This window comes from Heptranchias perlo, chromosome 3 (assembly GCF_035084215.1).
Source record: "Heptranchias perlo isolate sHepPer1 chromosome 3, sHepPer1.hap1, whole genome shotgun sequence".
Lineage (NCBI taxonomy): Eukaryota > Metazoa > Chordata > Chondrichthyes > Hexanchiformes > Hexanchidae > Heptranchias > Heptranchias perlo.
This window is the reverse complement of record NC_090327.1, coordinates 18,023,606-18,036,676: the sequence shown is the minus strand read 5'-3', so window position 1 is coordinate 18,036,676 and position 13,071 is coordinate 18,023,606. Positions and strand designations below refer to the sequence as shown.

General features: G+C 44.6%; 1 protein-coding gene across 2 annotated transcripts in view; it reads left to right on the top strand.

The window, feature by feature from the left end:
• Positions 1-13,071, top strand: part of LOC137310733 (microtubule cross-linking factor 1) — a 186,059-nt gene that overhangs the window by 86,728 nt on the left and 86,260 nt on the right. For both annotated transcript variants that reach the window (XM_067978397.1, XM_067978396.1), the window contains exons 5-6: positions 2,873-4,207; positions 7,993-8,148. In XM_067978397.1, the coding sequence (XP_067834498.1) occupies positions 2,873-4,207; positions 7,993-8,148 (1,491 nt within the window). The remainder of the gene's footprint in view (positions 1-2,872; positions 4,208-7,992; positions 8,149-13,071) is intronic.

Genomic DNA, 13,071 nt, shown 5'->3' with positions numbered 1-13,071 from the left:
GCCTTGGGGCTATAGTTTTTAATATTAGAAGTGAGCGCCTGCTGCCAATTTGTGACATTGTGGTGATTACAGCTACTACATGGAAGACAAGTCTCAATCTGTTCTGCCTAAACTCATGATGGGAAACAGCTGTGGGAACACTAAAATAAAATGAGACAGCTGAATCTCAGCACAATTTCAGTGGATTAGACAGGAAAGCTTCACACTAACATCCCTGTAATAGATATCCTCACAATTATGTCACCAAATTAATTGGCAGCAATAGCGACCTGCCACTGCTATCGATTCATTTTAATGAGGTAAATGTGTTTTTTCTTTTAATTATTATTAAAGGCACCAAGACTGACATTAAGCAGACAAGTAATTGGGAAAGTGCTTGTTTCCTGCGCCCATCTGATGTTCTTTAAGTGAAAGGACATGGGTCGGCAACCCCGATTTGCCTGTATTGATGAGGTTCCGCCTGAGTCAGGTGGGTGCCTTAAAAAAAGTCCCAGTGAAAGCGGCAGCGGGTGGGAAAAGGATGGTAAGTTTTTGGAAGTGATTTTAACCGCTCAGTCGCCCTGTTTCTGCCAGGCGAGATGGGTTAAAATCGCCCCCACCACCTCCCCCTCCCCCCCCCCCCCCCAAAAGTGTCAGCATCTGCAACTCCTAGGTTAGCAGTCAGGAACAGTTAGATTTTCCCCTTTCCCCCTATGTTTGCAGATTGTTCAAAGTGTAATGTTATATTGAATGTATTTTTTCCATATGTAATTGGGGCCATAAACCTATCTAACACAGTGGCTGTGTAATGATACAGTGGTGCTGGTGTATTTTGATGGGTAAGTGTCTCCAACAACCTGAGCAGGATTCCAGCATCCCTTACCCTCATATTCAACTTCATAATGTTTAAACAGCCATTAATTTGTCAAATCTCACTGATCGGTACAGAAGTCGGTAGTAGTGATATTTGTCAATTCCTTTGTCCACGTGGACTAAATCTTTGTTTTATCAACTTGTAACTTCATTCGCCTTTCAGTTTGAACTCATAAATGAATGGTTGTGGAGTGATGATGCTAACTTTTTTTCTCAGAAGAATTATTCTCCTGTAAGACATACATTCCCCTCACTGATGTCATGCACCTCCCTTGTCTGACAGGATTGGCAGCCTGTTGCTAGGCCGCCAAAAATATTATTCTCAGCCGGCTGCCAGCAGGTGCAACAAGAGCGGCCTGGTGGAGACCCTACATCCAGTCTTCAGTTCTCCCTTACACAGAGTAAAGGATAGATCCCCCCTCATTAAAACCTGCTCTCTGGCTTCTGCTAGCTTCAGTCCTGAGACTGGGCCGTGAGAGATTGACTTGCGGTACAGTATCAGCTTTCTCCCTCTATGGGTGCACCTGCCCCTCCAGCATGTCAAATGGAAAAATTGTTTTGACGTTAACCGCCAGGCTAGGAAGGGAGGGGAAAAAAAGTCACGCAGGATTGTCATCCCTGTTGGCTCTCTAGTGACCCCTGCTAGTGTGACATCCTGTGGCGACAGAGCAGGCTCAGCTGTGATGCCCCGCATGGTTACGTAGCCTGCTGCCACTCGATGTGTTGATGTACTCGTGAAGAATGGCAGCTGTATAACAGTACCATAGAATGGATCAGCATTTTCAGGAGGGCAGATGAACTTTTTTTTTAAAGTTAGGTTCTAATTTTTTTTCTACATTCGGGCTTTTGATAATTAACTTTAAAATGAAACAATTCCGTTAGTGAGGCATTGCAGCCTTCCATTAGAAAAATGAATTTTATGTGGCCACCCTTTCATGGTTCCTTTTTTGCCTCTTTAGATCGCTTTCCGTCCCCATTAATTGTAGTATTAACCTGGTACAAATGTGGTCTCGGGCTTTTTGTCTGATAACGCTCCTGTGAAGCGCCTTGGGACATTTTACTTCATTAAAGGTGCTATATACATGCAAGTTGTTGTTGTAGGGCAACTTGTCTCTGATTTACATCCCCTCCCCCTCCTGTGGAGCGATGCCTGGTATACGCTCTACAACTGTTTAATCGTCTTTCAAAGTTGATTTCAATGGAATGTGATCAAATAAAAATTGATTTAAATTGTCCACATCAAAGCTTTACACGTACAATTTGAAACAGCGATCAAACCTTCAAATGGGAATGGATTCATTCCACATCCACAAGCTGACTTGCCCATGCAGCGTAAATAGTTCAGTGATCCAAACCAGTGGTCTCAGATAATTAAAATCCTAAAAGTGAAAAGAAAGTTTATTTTAAATAAGTTACCTACGTGTCTCCCTGCTTATAATTTGGAAAGGCCGTAGAGCTGTATGTAATTGGGTTACAACATAGAAAGGCCTGTATGTTCAGTTCTTTGATCTGTGAGTAGATTGAATTATTGGATCTAGGACTGAAAGAATTTAGAGTGGTCATTCCTTAAGGTCGCATTATGAGTCCTTGGCACAACACAAGAAGACCTTGGAGTGTCCAGTCTTTAAAGTATAATATTCCACAGTTGGGCGCTCCAGATATGGAGTGGTGCTTTCAGGGAGTGCTGGCCAGGAACTCGCAAGTCTGCAGAATCTGATTTTCCTTCCGTTTAAATGGATGGAAAATCAGGCACAGTGAGCCTACAATTTCCAGGTCAGAACTCCTCGTGAGTGTCATTCTGTACCAAGAGTACCTGACCACAGAATCAGTCCTTGTATGGATTAAGGTCCTTAAGTACATCACTGAAAAACCTTTTCACATTCAGCCTTCGAAACCGTGCATACTGAAACCTGGGGTAAGTTATGGGAAGACTGTGGTGTGACGGATCCTAATAGTTGTGATGAACACTTTAACATTGACTTCTGTAGAGCTCAATGACCTTTAATCTTTCTAAATTCAGGAAGATAGTGCTGACCTCAAATGCCAGCTCCAGTTTGCAAAGGAGGAAGGTTCACTGATGCGCAAGAAAATGGCAAAACTGGGAAGGGAAAAGGATGAATTGGAGCACGAGTTACAGAAATATAAGTCCATCTATGGGGATGTGGACAGCCCACTTCCCACTGGCGAGGCTGGAGGCCCCCCTAGTACTAGAGAGGCTGAGCTAAAACTGCGGCTGAAGCTTGTGGAAGAGGAGGCCAACATTTTGGGCCGGAAGATCGTCGAACTGGAAGTGGAAAACAGGGGGCTGAAAGCCGAGATGGACGATATGAAGTGTCAGTATGACAAGGATTGCCTTAACCGGGACCACGTTTCAAGCATTCCTACCTCGCCGTACGGTGACTCGGTTGAGTCTGCCACCGAGCTGCGACGGCACCTGCAATTCGTGGAAGAAGAGGCTGAGTTGCTGCGGCGGTCCATCAGTGAGATCGAAGACCACAACAAGCAACTCACCAACGAGCTCAACCTATTGAAGTGCGGAGCTGGCCAGGAGTCCACTTGGATTGAAGATGGTGCGCTCAAGTCCAGCGGCTCACTGCAGGAAGAGCTGAAAGCAGCCAGGCTCCAGATTAACGAACTGAGCGGCAAAGTGATGAAGCTCCAGTACGAGAACCGAGTGCTGATTTCCAACGTGCAGCGTTACGACCTGGCGTCTCACCTGGGCCTCCGCACCGCCAGTCCCAGGGACAGCGACGCCGACAGCGACCCGGGGAAGAAAGAGAGCGACGGCGAGGAGAGCCGGGGTCCCGACCCCGACCCCCAGCCCAAAAGAGAGGGGCCCATCGGCGGGGAGAGCGACTCTGAAGAGGTCTGCGAGAAAATATCCGGCTGCGGGAGCAGCAAACCGTCAGACATCGGCGACATCTGCACCTTGGAGCTGCTGAGGAAGAGGGAAGATACAGAGTCTCTCGTCAACATTAAACGTGAGGCCGAGCGTCTGGGTCGGACGGTAGATCGCCTTATTACCGACACGGACAGCCTGATCTACGATGCCAAGTTGCTGGCAACAAGCGCCGGCTCTGATCAAGGTTTCAATGAAGACGGGGAGAGGAGCGAAAGCAGAAATGAACCCGAGCTATTGGACACCATCAACGCCAGGATGAAGGCGTTTCGCTCCGAGTTGCACACCTTCATGGAAAAGGTTGACCATCTCGGGGAAGGACTCAGGGAACAAATGGACGACTTGTCACCTATGCCCAATCTGACAGAATCTGCAAGCTGCCTTTCCTCCGTGACATCCATGTCTCGAGACTCTCCTGTCGGCACTCTGGGGAAGGAGCTCGTCACCGACTTCCAGGTAAGCCCAGCCGAACCTCTCAGCCTTTAAGACACACGCTGCTGCTGCTGCTGCTGCTGCTGCTGCTTCCGCTACTGCCTTTAAACTAAATAACACTTTGCTTCCTTTACTAAGCATAAACCAAACTGCACTAAAACATCTACTAAATACATTCTGTACTCAGCTCATGGGGTTTGATGTGAAGCCTCCAACAAAAAATGGAAAAATTACAAGAGAAACCACTAAGCAGGCCATGGCACGTTGGATTGTAATGAGCAGAGTTTATTTACATACAAGTTTCAAAAGCTCATAGGGCCCAGTTCAAATATAACTAGGTTGTTTAATTGTAAACAATTTTACAACACCAAGTTATAGTCCAGCAATTTTATTTTAAATTCACAAGCTTTCGGAGACTTCCTCCTTCCTCAGGTAAATGTTTAAGGTATAGCACTATTGGAATTCTAGATTTTTTTTAATTAAAAAATCTGTTTACTTTAAGAGTGCTTTTTTTACAGTAGGCCATACTTTAGAAATCAGTTTCATTTTTTAAAAAAATGCGGTACAAATTCTACTTCTGTGCTTGCCAGCATTAGATTTTCCGCCAATTCACTTTAATGCCGGGAAAATTGGGGCTGGCAGGCACAGGAACAGAATTTCTACCCCTTGTAGATTTAAGGGCAGTGTGCCATCAATTCAACTCACCCCCTGGTGTTCCAGGGCCATCATCGACCAGGGGCAGTGGAAAATTCAATAGTTTGTCACTTCCACACATTCTCGAGGTGATAATCAGACTAAGGGATTGGGGGAAGGGAAACATGCAGCTATTTCATCCCTGGGCTCGAGCAAGTCTATAATAGTTGACTTGATGAAGGAGAAGGAGGTGCTTTTCCTCTTTCTGTGCTATTTGCCCAAAATATTGGATAGCTAGTACATGAGCGGCACCTTCAGAATGAGTTCCAAACCGACTATGTGACTGAAACCCTGGTGTGAGCAATGTTTTATTGCTTGCTTCGTGAAGCAAAGAAGAGTTCCCACTTGTCTGGTTGTAGGCCAGATAGTCCAGTTTTGGAGTTCGCTGACTGGACATTCTAAAATATCTGGCCCTTGAATTAAAGTCCAGCTTTACCTCCATGTGACAAGGAGGAATTAATTATTAGGGTTACGAAAGTTTTTGATGAGTTTTCATTGGCTTCACCTCAAATTTAAAGGCCATGATTAACTCCTTTCCCACCTTTCCTCCCACCGGACCCCTTGCTGTCCCATCCTCTGTTTGACTTTGAACTTTGCAAAATATAGCAGCTGTTTACACTGTTTGAACGTGCTCATAAAGGTGAGGGTGTTCGTGTTGCGGAATGGAATGGTTAATTAAACCTGAACAAAACATATACCCTAATCGCTCAGTGGATAAATGTGCCATGTAATGGGGTACTGACCCACACAAACCAGCCACGACCCCAGCTTTATGCTGAGTTAGTTCATCTCAGTGGGGAAAGTGGTGGGGGCACTAAAATTGGCTTAAATGTCCTTAAGCTAGGTAGCCTGGCATGCACCATGGCATACAGTTTTATTTTGCAGGACTACAGTGGGGGTGGTGTTCATCCTGCAAGATGACCCTGCCTATTTTCTGTTCTGCTGCAGTTCACTTAGCCCATCACAGTGGAGTGTTAAATAAAGCTAATAAAACTCTCCCCATAAATACATAGATTTCTGTAAGTTAAAGGTGTTTAGGGGTATGGAACCAAGGCAGGTAAATGTAGTTAACATACAGATCAGCCATGATCTCATTGAATGGCGGATCGGCTCGAGAGGTTGAATGGCCTACTCCTGTTCCTCTGTACATAGAATCATAGAAAGGTTACAGCATGGAAGGAGGTCATTCGGCCCATCAAGTCCCCGCTGGCTCTATGCAAGAGCAATCCAGCTGTTCCTACTCCCCTACCCTATCCCCGCAGCCCTGCAAATTTTTCCCTTTCAAGTACTTATCCAGTTCTCTTTTGAAGACCATGATTGAATCTGCCTCCACCACCCCCTCAGGCAGTACATTCCAGATCCTAACCACTCACTGTGTAAAAAAAAACTTTTTCCTCATGTCACCTTTGGTTCTTTTGCCAATCACCTTAAATCTATGTCCTCTGGTTCATGACCCTTCCGCCAATGGGAACAGTTTCTCACTAGCTACTCTCTAGCTACCCTTCATGATTTTGAATACCTCGATCAAATCCCCTCGCAACCTTTTATGTTCCAAGGAGAACAACCCCAACTTGTCCAGTCTATTCACGTAACTAAAGTCCTTTCATCCCTACATCTACTGGTGCAATTAGAAGCCATGATTTCACCACATCTGTCAGCTGACTAAAGTTTATACCGAACCTTAATTAATATTTTTAATTCATTTATAAATTTAAATGGTAAGAAGTTTGATTGATTTCATCAGTGGGCCGGGGAGATCTGTAAATGGATGTACAGATCAGTCTGTGATCTCCAGACATGTTGATTAGCTGTGAGACTCAGCTGTTCTACCAGTGTCGAAACAGCCAAATCTCACCGGTTACAATTCTGTTTGCGCCTCCCTGATCTGGCCTGGGTTGGGTATAGAATGGTGGGGATGGCAAGTGGGGTGGGGGAAATCAGATCGGCTAGTGTGTGTACAAACTTCAAATTGCTAGCTACAACCCATCCTTTCCTCTGCCATGGAGGGGAAGACAACACTACCAGATTACTAATCACTGACTGGTGTTGTGTCGATTGTGGATAGTTTGGAGCTTGGCTTCAGTGCCTTCCAACACTGAAGTTTGCTGACGATCACAGTCTTGGCTCAGATGTCAAGAATGGCCACCTTAACAAGGTGCCAGAGGCCTGCTAACGTCCAATGGGACCCTATCTCGGTATGAGCCACTACCTTCAGAGAGGAAATGGAAGTAGAAAACAATAACCTCTTCAGCACCACACATGGCACATTTAGAGACTGTTATGACTAAGCACAGAGTAGTTTGTAAATGTCACTAGACTTCCTAAGACTTCCTATTGGTGATGTTAGCAGACGAATATTTAATACATTTGTCCGTTAGTGTAGTGAGGTGATACCCCGTTTAAAATAAGCAGGTTAATAAACCCGGGTTAAAGTAGTGATCAAAGCAATGTCATTCATCCACTGACATCACCAACAGTATTTTGTAGGCGTATCCGTTCGTTAATGGCAGTAGTCCCAATCACTATGAGTTCTTCCAATCCCTTGGATCAGATTCCATGAGCTGAACCACAGAATACCAGAGGCGGTTCAAGACGCACAATTCGCTTAACGATCCACGGAAAGAGCCAAGGGGTGCACGCCGTCCAATCAAGCGTTCCCTCCTCTACGCAAGGGAGCGCACGGTGTCCTCGGGCAGGCAGCACAATGATTTGTGGATGATGCTTGCCTCTGGATGACGAACCACCCCTGGATGATGCTTTCTGCATGGCTCCTGCGAGGATGGGCAAACCCTATATCAAAATTCTTTCATGATCTGTACGCTTGCCGTTGGTTTGATTCATGCATCCTTCATTGCATGCGCCTCATAACGAGTGTTTGCATTCTTTTTTCCTCTCTTTCTCTTCTTTCTTTTCAGATGTTTCAGCCCATCATTTTGCTCATTCTCATTTTGGTTCTGTTTTCATCACTCTCTTATGCCACTGTGTTTAAGTTGGTTTTTCTTTTCACGCTTTTCTTTGTCTTGTAGTTTTTTAGTCGTCTACTATACCCATTTTTGTTTTTTTTATTTCCCCCCTGTCCTTTGTCGTTTTTGTTAAATCGCCCATGCACTCAACAGTCCAAACTGAGGGACCAGCCAGAATGGCAGCTAGTCCCCGATCACAAAGAAGATCAAGAAGCCCTTCAGATTGGAGGCGCTATGGACCAAAACCGCAAAGCTGATGGAGACTACAAGATATATAGGACAGAAGACGAGAGCTGTTTCAGTACAGAGGTAACTAAAGACATTCGTTTTCAGTAAAGCTGTTTGTGTTTTTTAAGGGACAGAGCTTTGAGCAGCCAGTATCTATCCAAAGAGCTGGGTTCCCAATTAGGAGGCATGGGTTCAAATCCCTGTCTCGCTTGACGTTAACGTTTGGGATTGTGAGTGAGGGCTCGCTTTGCCAATCTACATTTGATCAACAATAGGCAGGAGGACTGCAGAGGAGGCAAAAAAAGATTCCTTCCCGTGCTGCATGGATCAGGATATTGTCTATGCAGGACAGCAGATCAAAGTTGAACAATGTCGGTGTGTGCATTTATGAATATGCTGGAGTTTTGCGATATAACTTTTGGGATCAGGCGGTATTTATGCAAAATTTTCTTTTAGAAATGCAAGTGGGTGGGGTAGAGTCCATGGAATTGTATGTGGTCTGTGGAAGGAGTGGATTTGATGAGGTGAATAGTCTTTTCTCATTTCCTGGTTTCTTATGTTCTTACTTAGCCAACTTCTCCATGCTAGAACTGTATAAAACACTTGTTAGGCCACAGCTAGAGTACTGTGTACAGTTCTGGTCACCACATTACAGGAAAGATGTGATTGCACTAGAGAGGGTACAGAGGAGATTTACGAGGATGTTGCCTGGACTGGAGAATTTTAGCTATGAGGAAAGATTGGATAGGCTGGGGTTGTTTTCTTTGGAACAAAGGAGGCTGAGGGGAGATTTAATTGAGGTATATAAAATTATGAGGGGCCGAGATAAAGTGGATAGCAAAAATCTATTACCCTTAGCAGATAGGTCAATAACCAGGGGGCATAGATTTAAAGTAATTGGTAGAAGGATTAGAGGGGAGCTGAGGAGAATTTTTTTCATCCAGCGGGTGGTGGGGATCTGGAAATCACTGCCTGAAAGGGTGGTAGAGGCAGAAACCCTCATCGCATTTAAAAAGTACTTGGATATGCACTTGAAGTGCCATAACCTACAAGGCTACGGACCAAGAGCTGGAAAATGAAAGTAGGCTGGATAGCTCTTTTTTGGCCGGCACAGACACGATGGGCTAAATGGCCTCCTTCTGTGCCGCAAATTTTTATGATCCTGAATGGTTAACCAAGGAACAGCGGCGAGTGTCTATGGAAGTATCTACTATCCCTCTCTCTCGTTCTCTCTCCGGGGGGGTGGAGGGAGAAAATAGGACAGTGTGAAATTAAAAACAAGAAAAATGCAGATGGACTAGAAACAGAGCAGAGTGAAGGCAGAAGGCCTATGTAATGATACTGGGGCCTCTCCCATGGGTGGGGTTTGACCACACTAACTCTGTTTTTGTGCAATGTGAACAGCCTGTATTCAAGTTTGCACCCACAGCGTGGGATGGGTGACTCATGTCATCATGACACAACTTTTTAAAAGTTTGTTTTTGCTGATTCTGGCATCAATATTGAGTAAATTCTGAAAACTTTCTGACCTTCTTGAGTATTTAATTTCTTGATGTGGAGATGCCGGTGATGGACTGGGGTGGACAAATGTAAGGAGTCTTACAACACCAGGTTATAGTCCAACTGCTTTATTTGAAATCACAAGCTTTCGGAGCTTTCCTCCTTCGTCAGGTTACCTGGTAGAAATTTGGAACTCTCTCCCCCAAAAAGCTGTGGATGCTGGGACATTTGGAGCTTTCCAGACTTAGATAGATAGATTTTTGTTAGATAAGGACATCAAGGGATATGGAGCAAAGGCAGGAAAATGGAGTTGAGGTGCAGATCAGCCATGATCTAATTGAATGGTGGAGTAGGCCCGAGGGGCTGAATGGCCTTCTCCTCTTCCTTATGTTCCTATGTTTTACATCTCTCCTGATTTTCATTTCCATTGACTATCATTAGATATGAAGCACTTTGGGATGTCATGAGGATGTAATAAGATGCTATATAAATGCAAGTTCTTTTTTTCTTAAGTGGGCAGCGTCCCAGAAGAAGGCAGTCTTGGTGTTGGTGTTGGCTTTTAGCGCCAATCTCGGCTTGGCTTACTCATGACTCACTCTGGATTTTCAGCCCTCTCTTGGTGTAGCAAGGTGTCTGCTAGTGCACATATGGCCAGGCCCTCCAATGCTGGCTTCAGGCAGATGACACAGATGCTCCACCAACGTCATGGCCCGTTTTGGGTGAAAGTTAAAAATTGCTCCTGAGAGCTTGAGTTTTGCTGACATTTTGACGTAGCCAGGAAAGGAGAAGCAGAGGGCACAAAATTTAAATTAATGGAAAGTAGATTTAAAACAGATATATTAGGAAGAGCATTTTTACCCAAAGAGCAACAAGTGTTCAGAGTAATGTTTGAAGTACAGTAATAAAAGACAAAAACAATAGGGATGTTTCAATTAGGTTCCTAAAGGGATGAGCTTGATAGATCAAATTACCTTGTCTTGCGTATAACTGCTCTTATGTTCATATAAAATAGGTTATTTCAATTTTAAAAAATATTAGAGTTAGATTAAGCTGGTTTGGCATATCACTGCGATATTAGAATTCTATCATTCTAGAAGGTTAATGAGATGTCGTAGGCCATAGATTGTGTTGGCACTGCCAGTGTTGATGAATACTTTCAGTGTCGCTGCTGCGATGATTGTTCACTTTAAAGCTTTTGGGAAACAGTTGGGATTTCACAATGGAGGCAGGCAGATGGGTAATAAATGAGGAACAGAAATGATTTTTAGGAAATATAGGCAAAGGTTAAAGGAGAGACGTAACTGTCAGGAGAACAAGAGGGCAAACAGAGGAGAGAAATACAGGGAGAGCAGGAAAGCCCAGTAACAGGAGAGAATAAAGATCAGGAAGGTGGGGAAAGACTAGGAGAGTACAAAATAGTTGTTAAAATGTGAAGATTGAGGAGAAAGAGACAGATTTTTTTTTTTATTCGTTCATGGGATGTGGGCGTCGCTGGCGAGGCCGGCATTTTATTGCCCATCCCTAATTGCCCTTGAGAAGGTGGTGGTGAGCCATCTTCTTGAATCGCCTTTTTGGGTCCGTGTGGTGAAGGTTCTCCCACAGTGCTGTTAGGAAGGGGGTTCCAGGATTTTGACCCAGCGACGATGAAGGAACGCCGATATATTTCCAAGTCGGGATGGTGTGTGACTTGGAGGGGAACGTGCAGGTGGTGTTGTTCCCATGTACCTGCTGCTCTTGTCCTTCTAGGTGGTAGAGGTCGCGGGTTTGGGAGGTGCTGTCGAAGAAGCCTTGGTGAGTTTCTGCAGTGCATCCTGTGGATGGTACACTCTGCAGCCACTGTGCACTGGTGGTGAAGGGAGTGAATGTTTAGGGTGGTGGATGGGGTGCCAATCAAGCGAACTGCTTTGCCCTGGATGGTGTCGAGCTTCTTGAGTGTTGTTGGAGCTGCACTCATCCAGGCAAGTGGAGAGTATTCCATCACACTCCTGACTTGTGCGATGTAAATGGTGGAAAGGCTTTGGGGAGTCAGGAGGTGCGTCACTCGCCGCAGAATACCCAGCCTCTGACCTGCTCTTGTTGCCACAGTATTTATATGGCTGGTCCAGTTAAGTTTCTGGTCAATGGTGATCCCCAGGATGTTGATGGTGGGGGATTCGGCGATGGTAATGCCGTTGAATGTCAAGGGGAGGTGGTTAGACTCTCTCTTGTTGGAGATGGTCATTGCCTGGCACTTATCTGGCACGAATGTTACTTGCCACTTATGAGCGCAATCCTCGATGTTGTCCAGGTCTTGCTGCATGCGGGCTTGGACTGCTTCATTATTTGAGTACAGACAAATTGATTTGGGTCTTTTCAAGCAGAGAAATTATTCACTTTTGTTCTCCCACTCCATTCTTCAGTGTGAATCTCTCTGACGTTAAAGCTAAACCATGATGCTGCTATTGGTATGTGGTGGTGAGCAGGCATTTGAAAGTAACTCCAGAAACAAACCGAGTTTGTGGTACTAATGCAACTCAAACATTGGTTTTCCTTAAGGTCAAACCTCCTGGTTTTTGTTAGGGAGGAAGCCGTTTAATGAGTAAGGTTGCTGAGGGAAGCATGGGTGGAGATAGCGGAGGCTCTGGTTACAATCTTCCAATCCTCCTTGGATATGGGAGTGGTGCAAGAGGACTGGAGGATTGAACCCCTGTTCAGAAAAGGGGAGAGGGATGAACTCGGCAATTACAGGCCAGTCAGCCTAACGTCAGTGGTGGCAAAACTTTTAGACACAGAATTGATTGTCACTTGGATAAATATGGGTTAATAAATGACAACCAGCACAGATTTGTTAAAGGAAAATCGTGTTTGACTAACTTGATTGAGTTCTTTGATGAAGTAATGGAGAGGGTTGATGAGGGTAGTGCGGTTGAAGTGTATTTGGACTTTCAAAAGATGTTTGATAAAGTACCACATAATAGGCTTGTTAACAAAATTGAAGCCCATGGGATTAAAGGGGTAATGGCAGCGTGGATATGAAATTGGCTAAGAGACAGAAAGCAGAAAGTAATGGAGAACAGTTGTTTTTCAGACTGGAGAGAAATATATAGTGGTGTCCCCCAGGGGTTGGTATTAGGACCACTGCTCTTTTTGATATATATTAATGACCTAGGTTTGGGTATACAGGGCATAATTTCAAAGTCTGCAGATGATTCAAAACTCGGAAATGTTCTAAACAGTGCAGGGGATAGTAACAGACTTCAGGAGGACATAGACAGACTGGTGAAATGGGAAAACTATGAAATAAGTAAAAAAATATCAAATAATAATCATGGGAGATTTCAACTACCCCCAAATAAACTGGCAAGAAGAGAAAGGGAAAGGGGAATTAAGTTTTTACAGTGTTTACAAGACTCCTGTCTTACCCAATATGTGAGAAGCCCAACAAGAGAGGAATCTCTGCTGGATCTAGTAATGGAAAATGAACCAGAGCAGACAAGAGAAGTAAGCATAAGGGACCATCTAAGC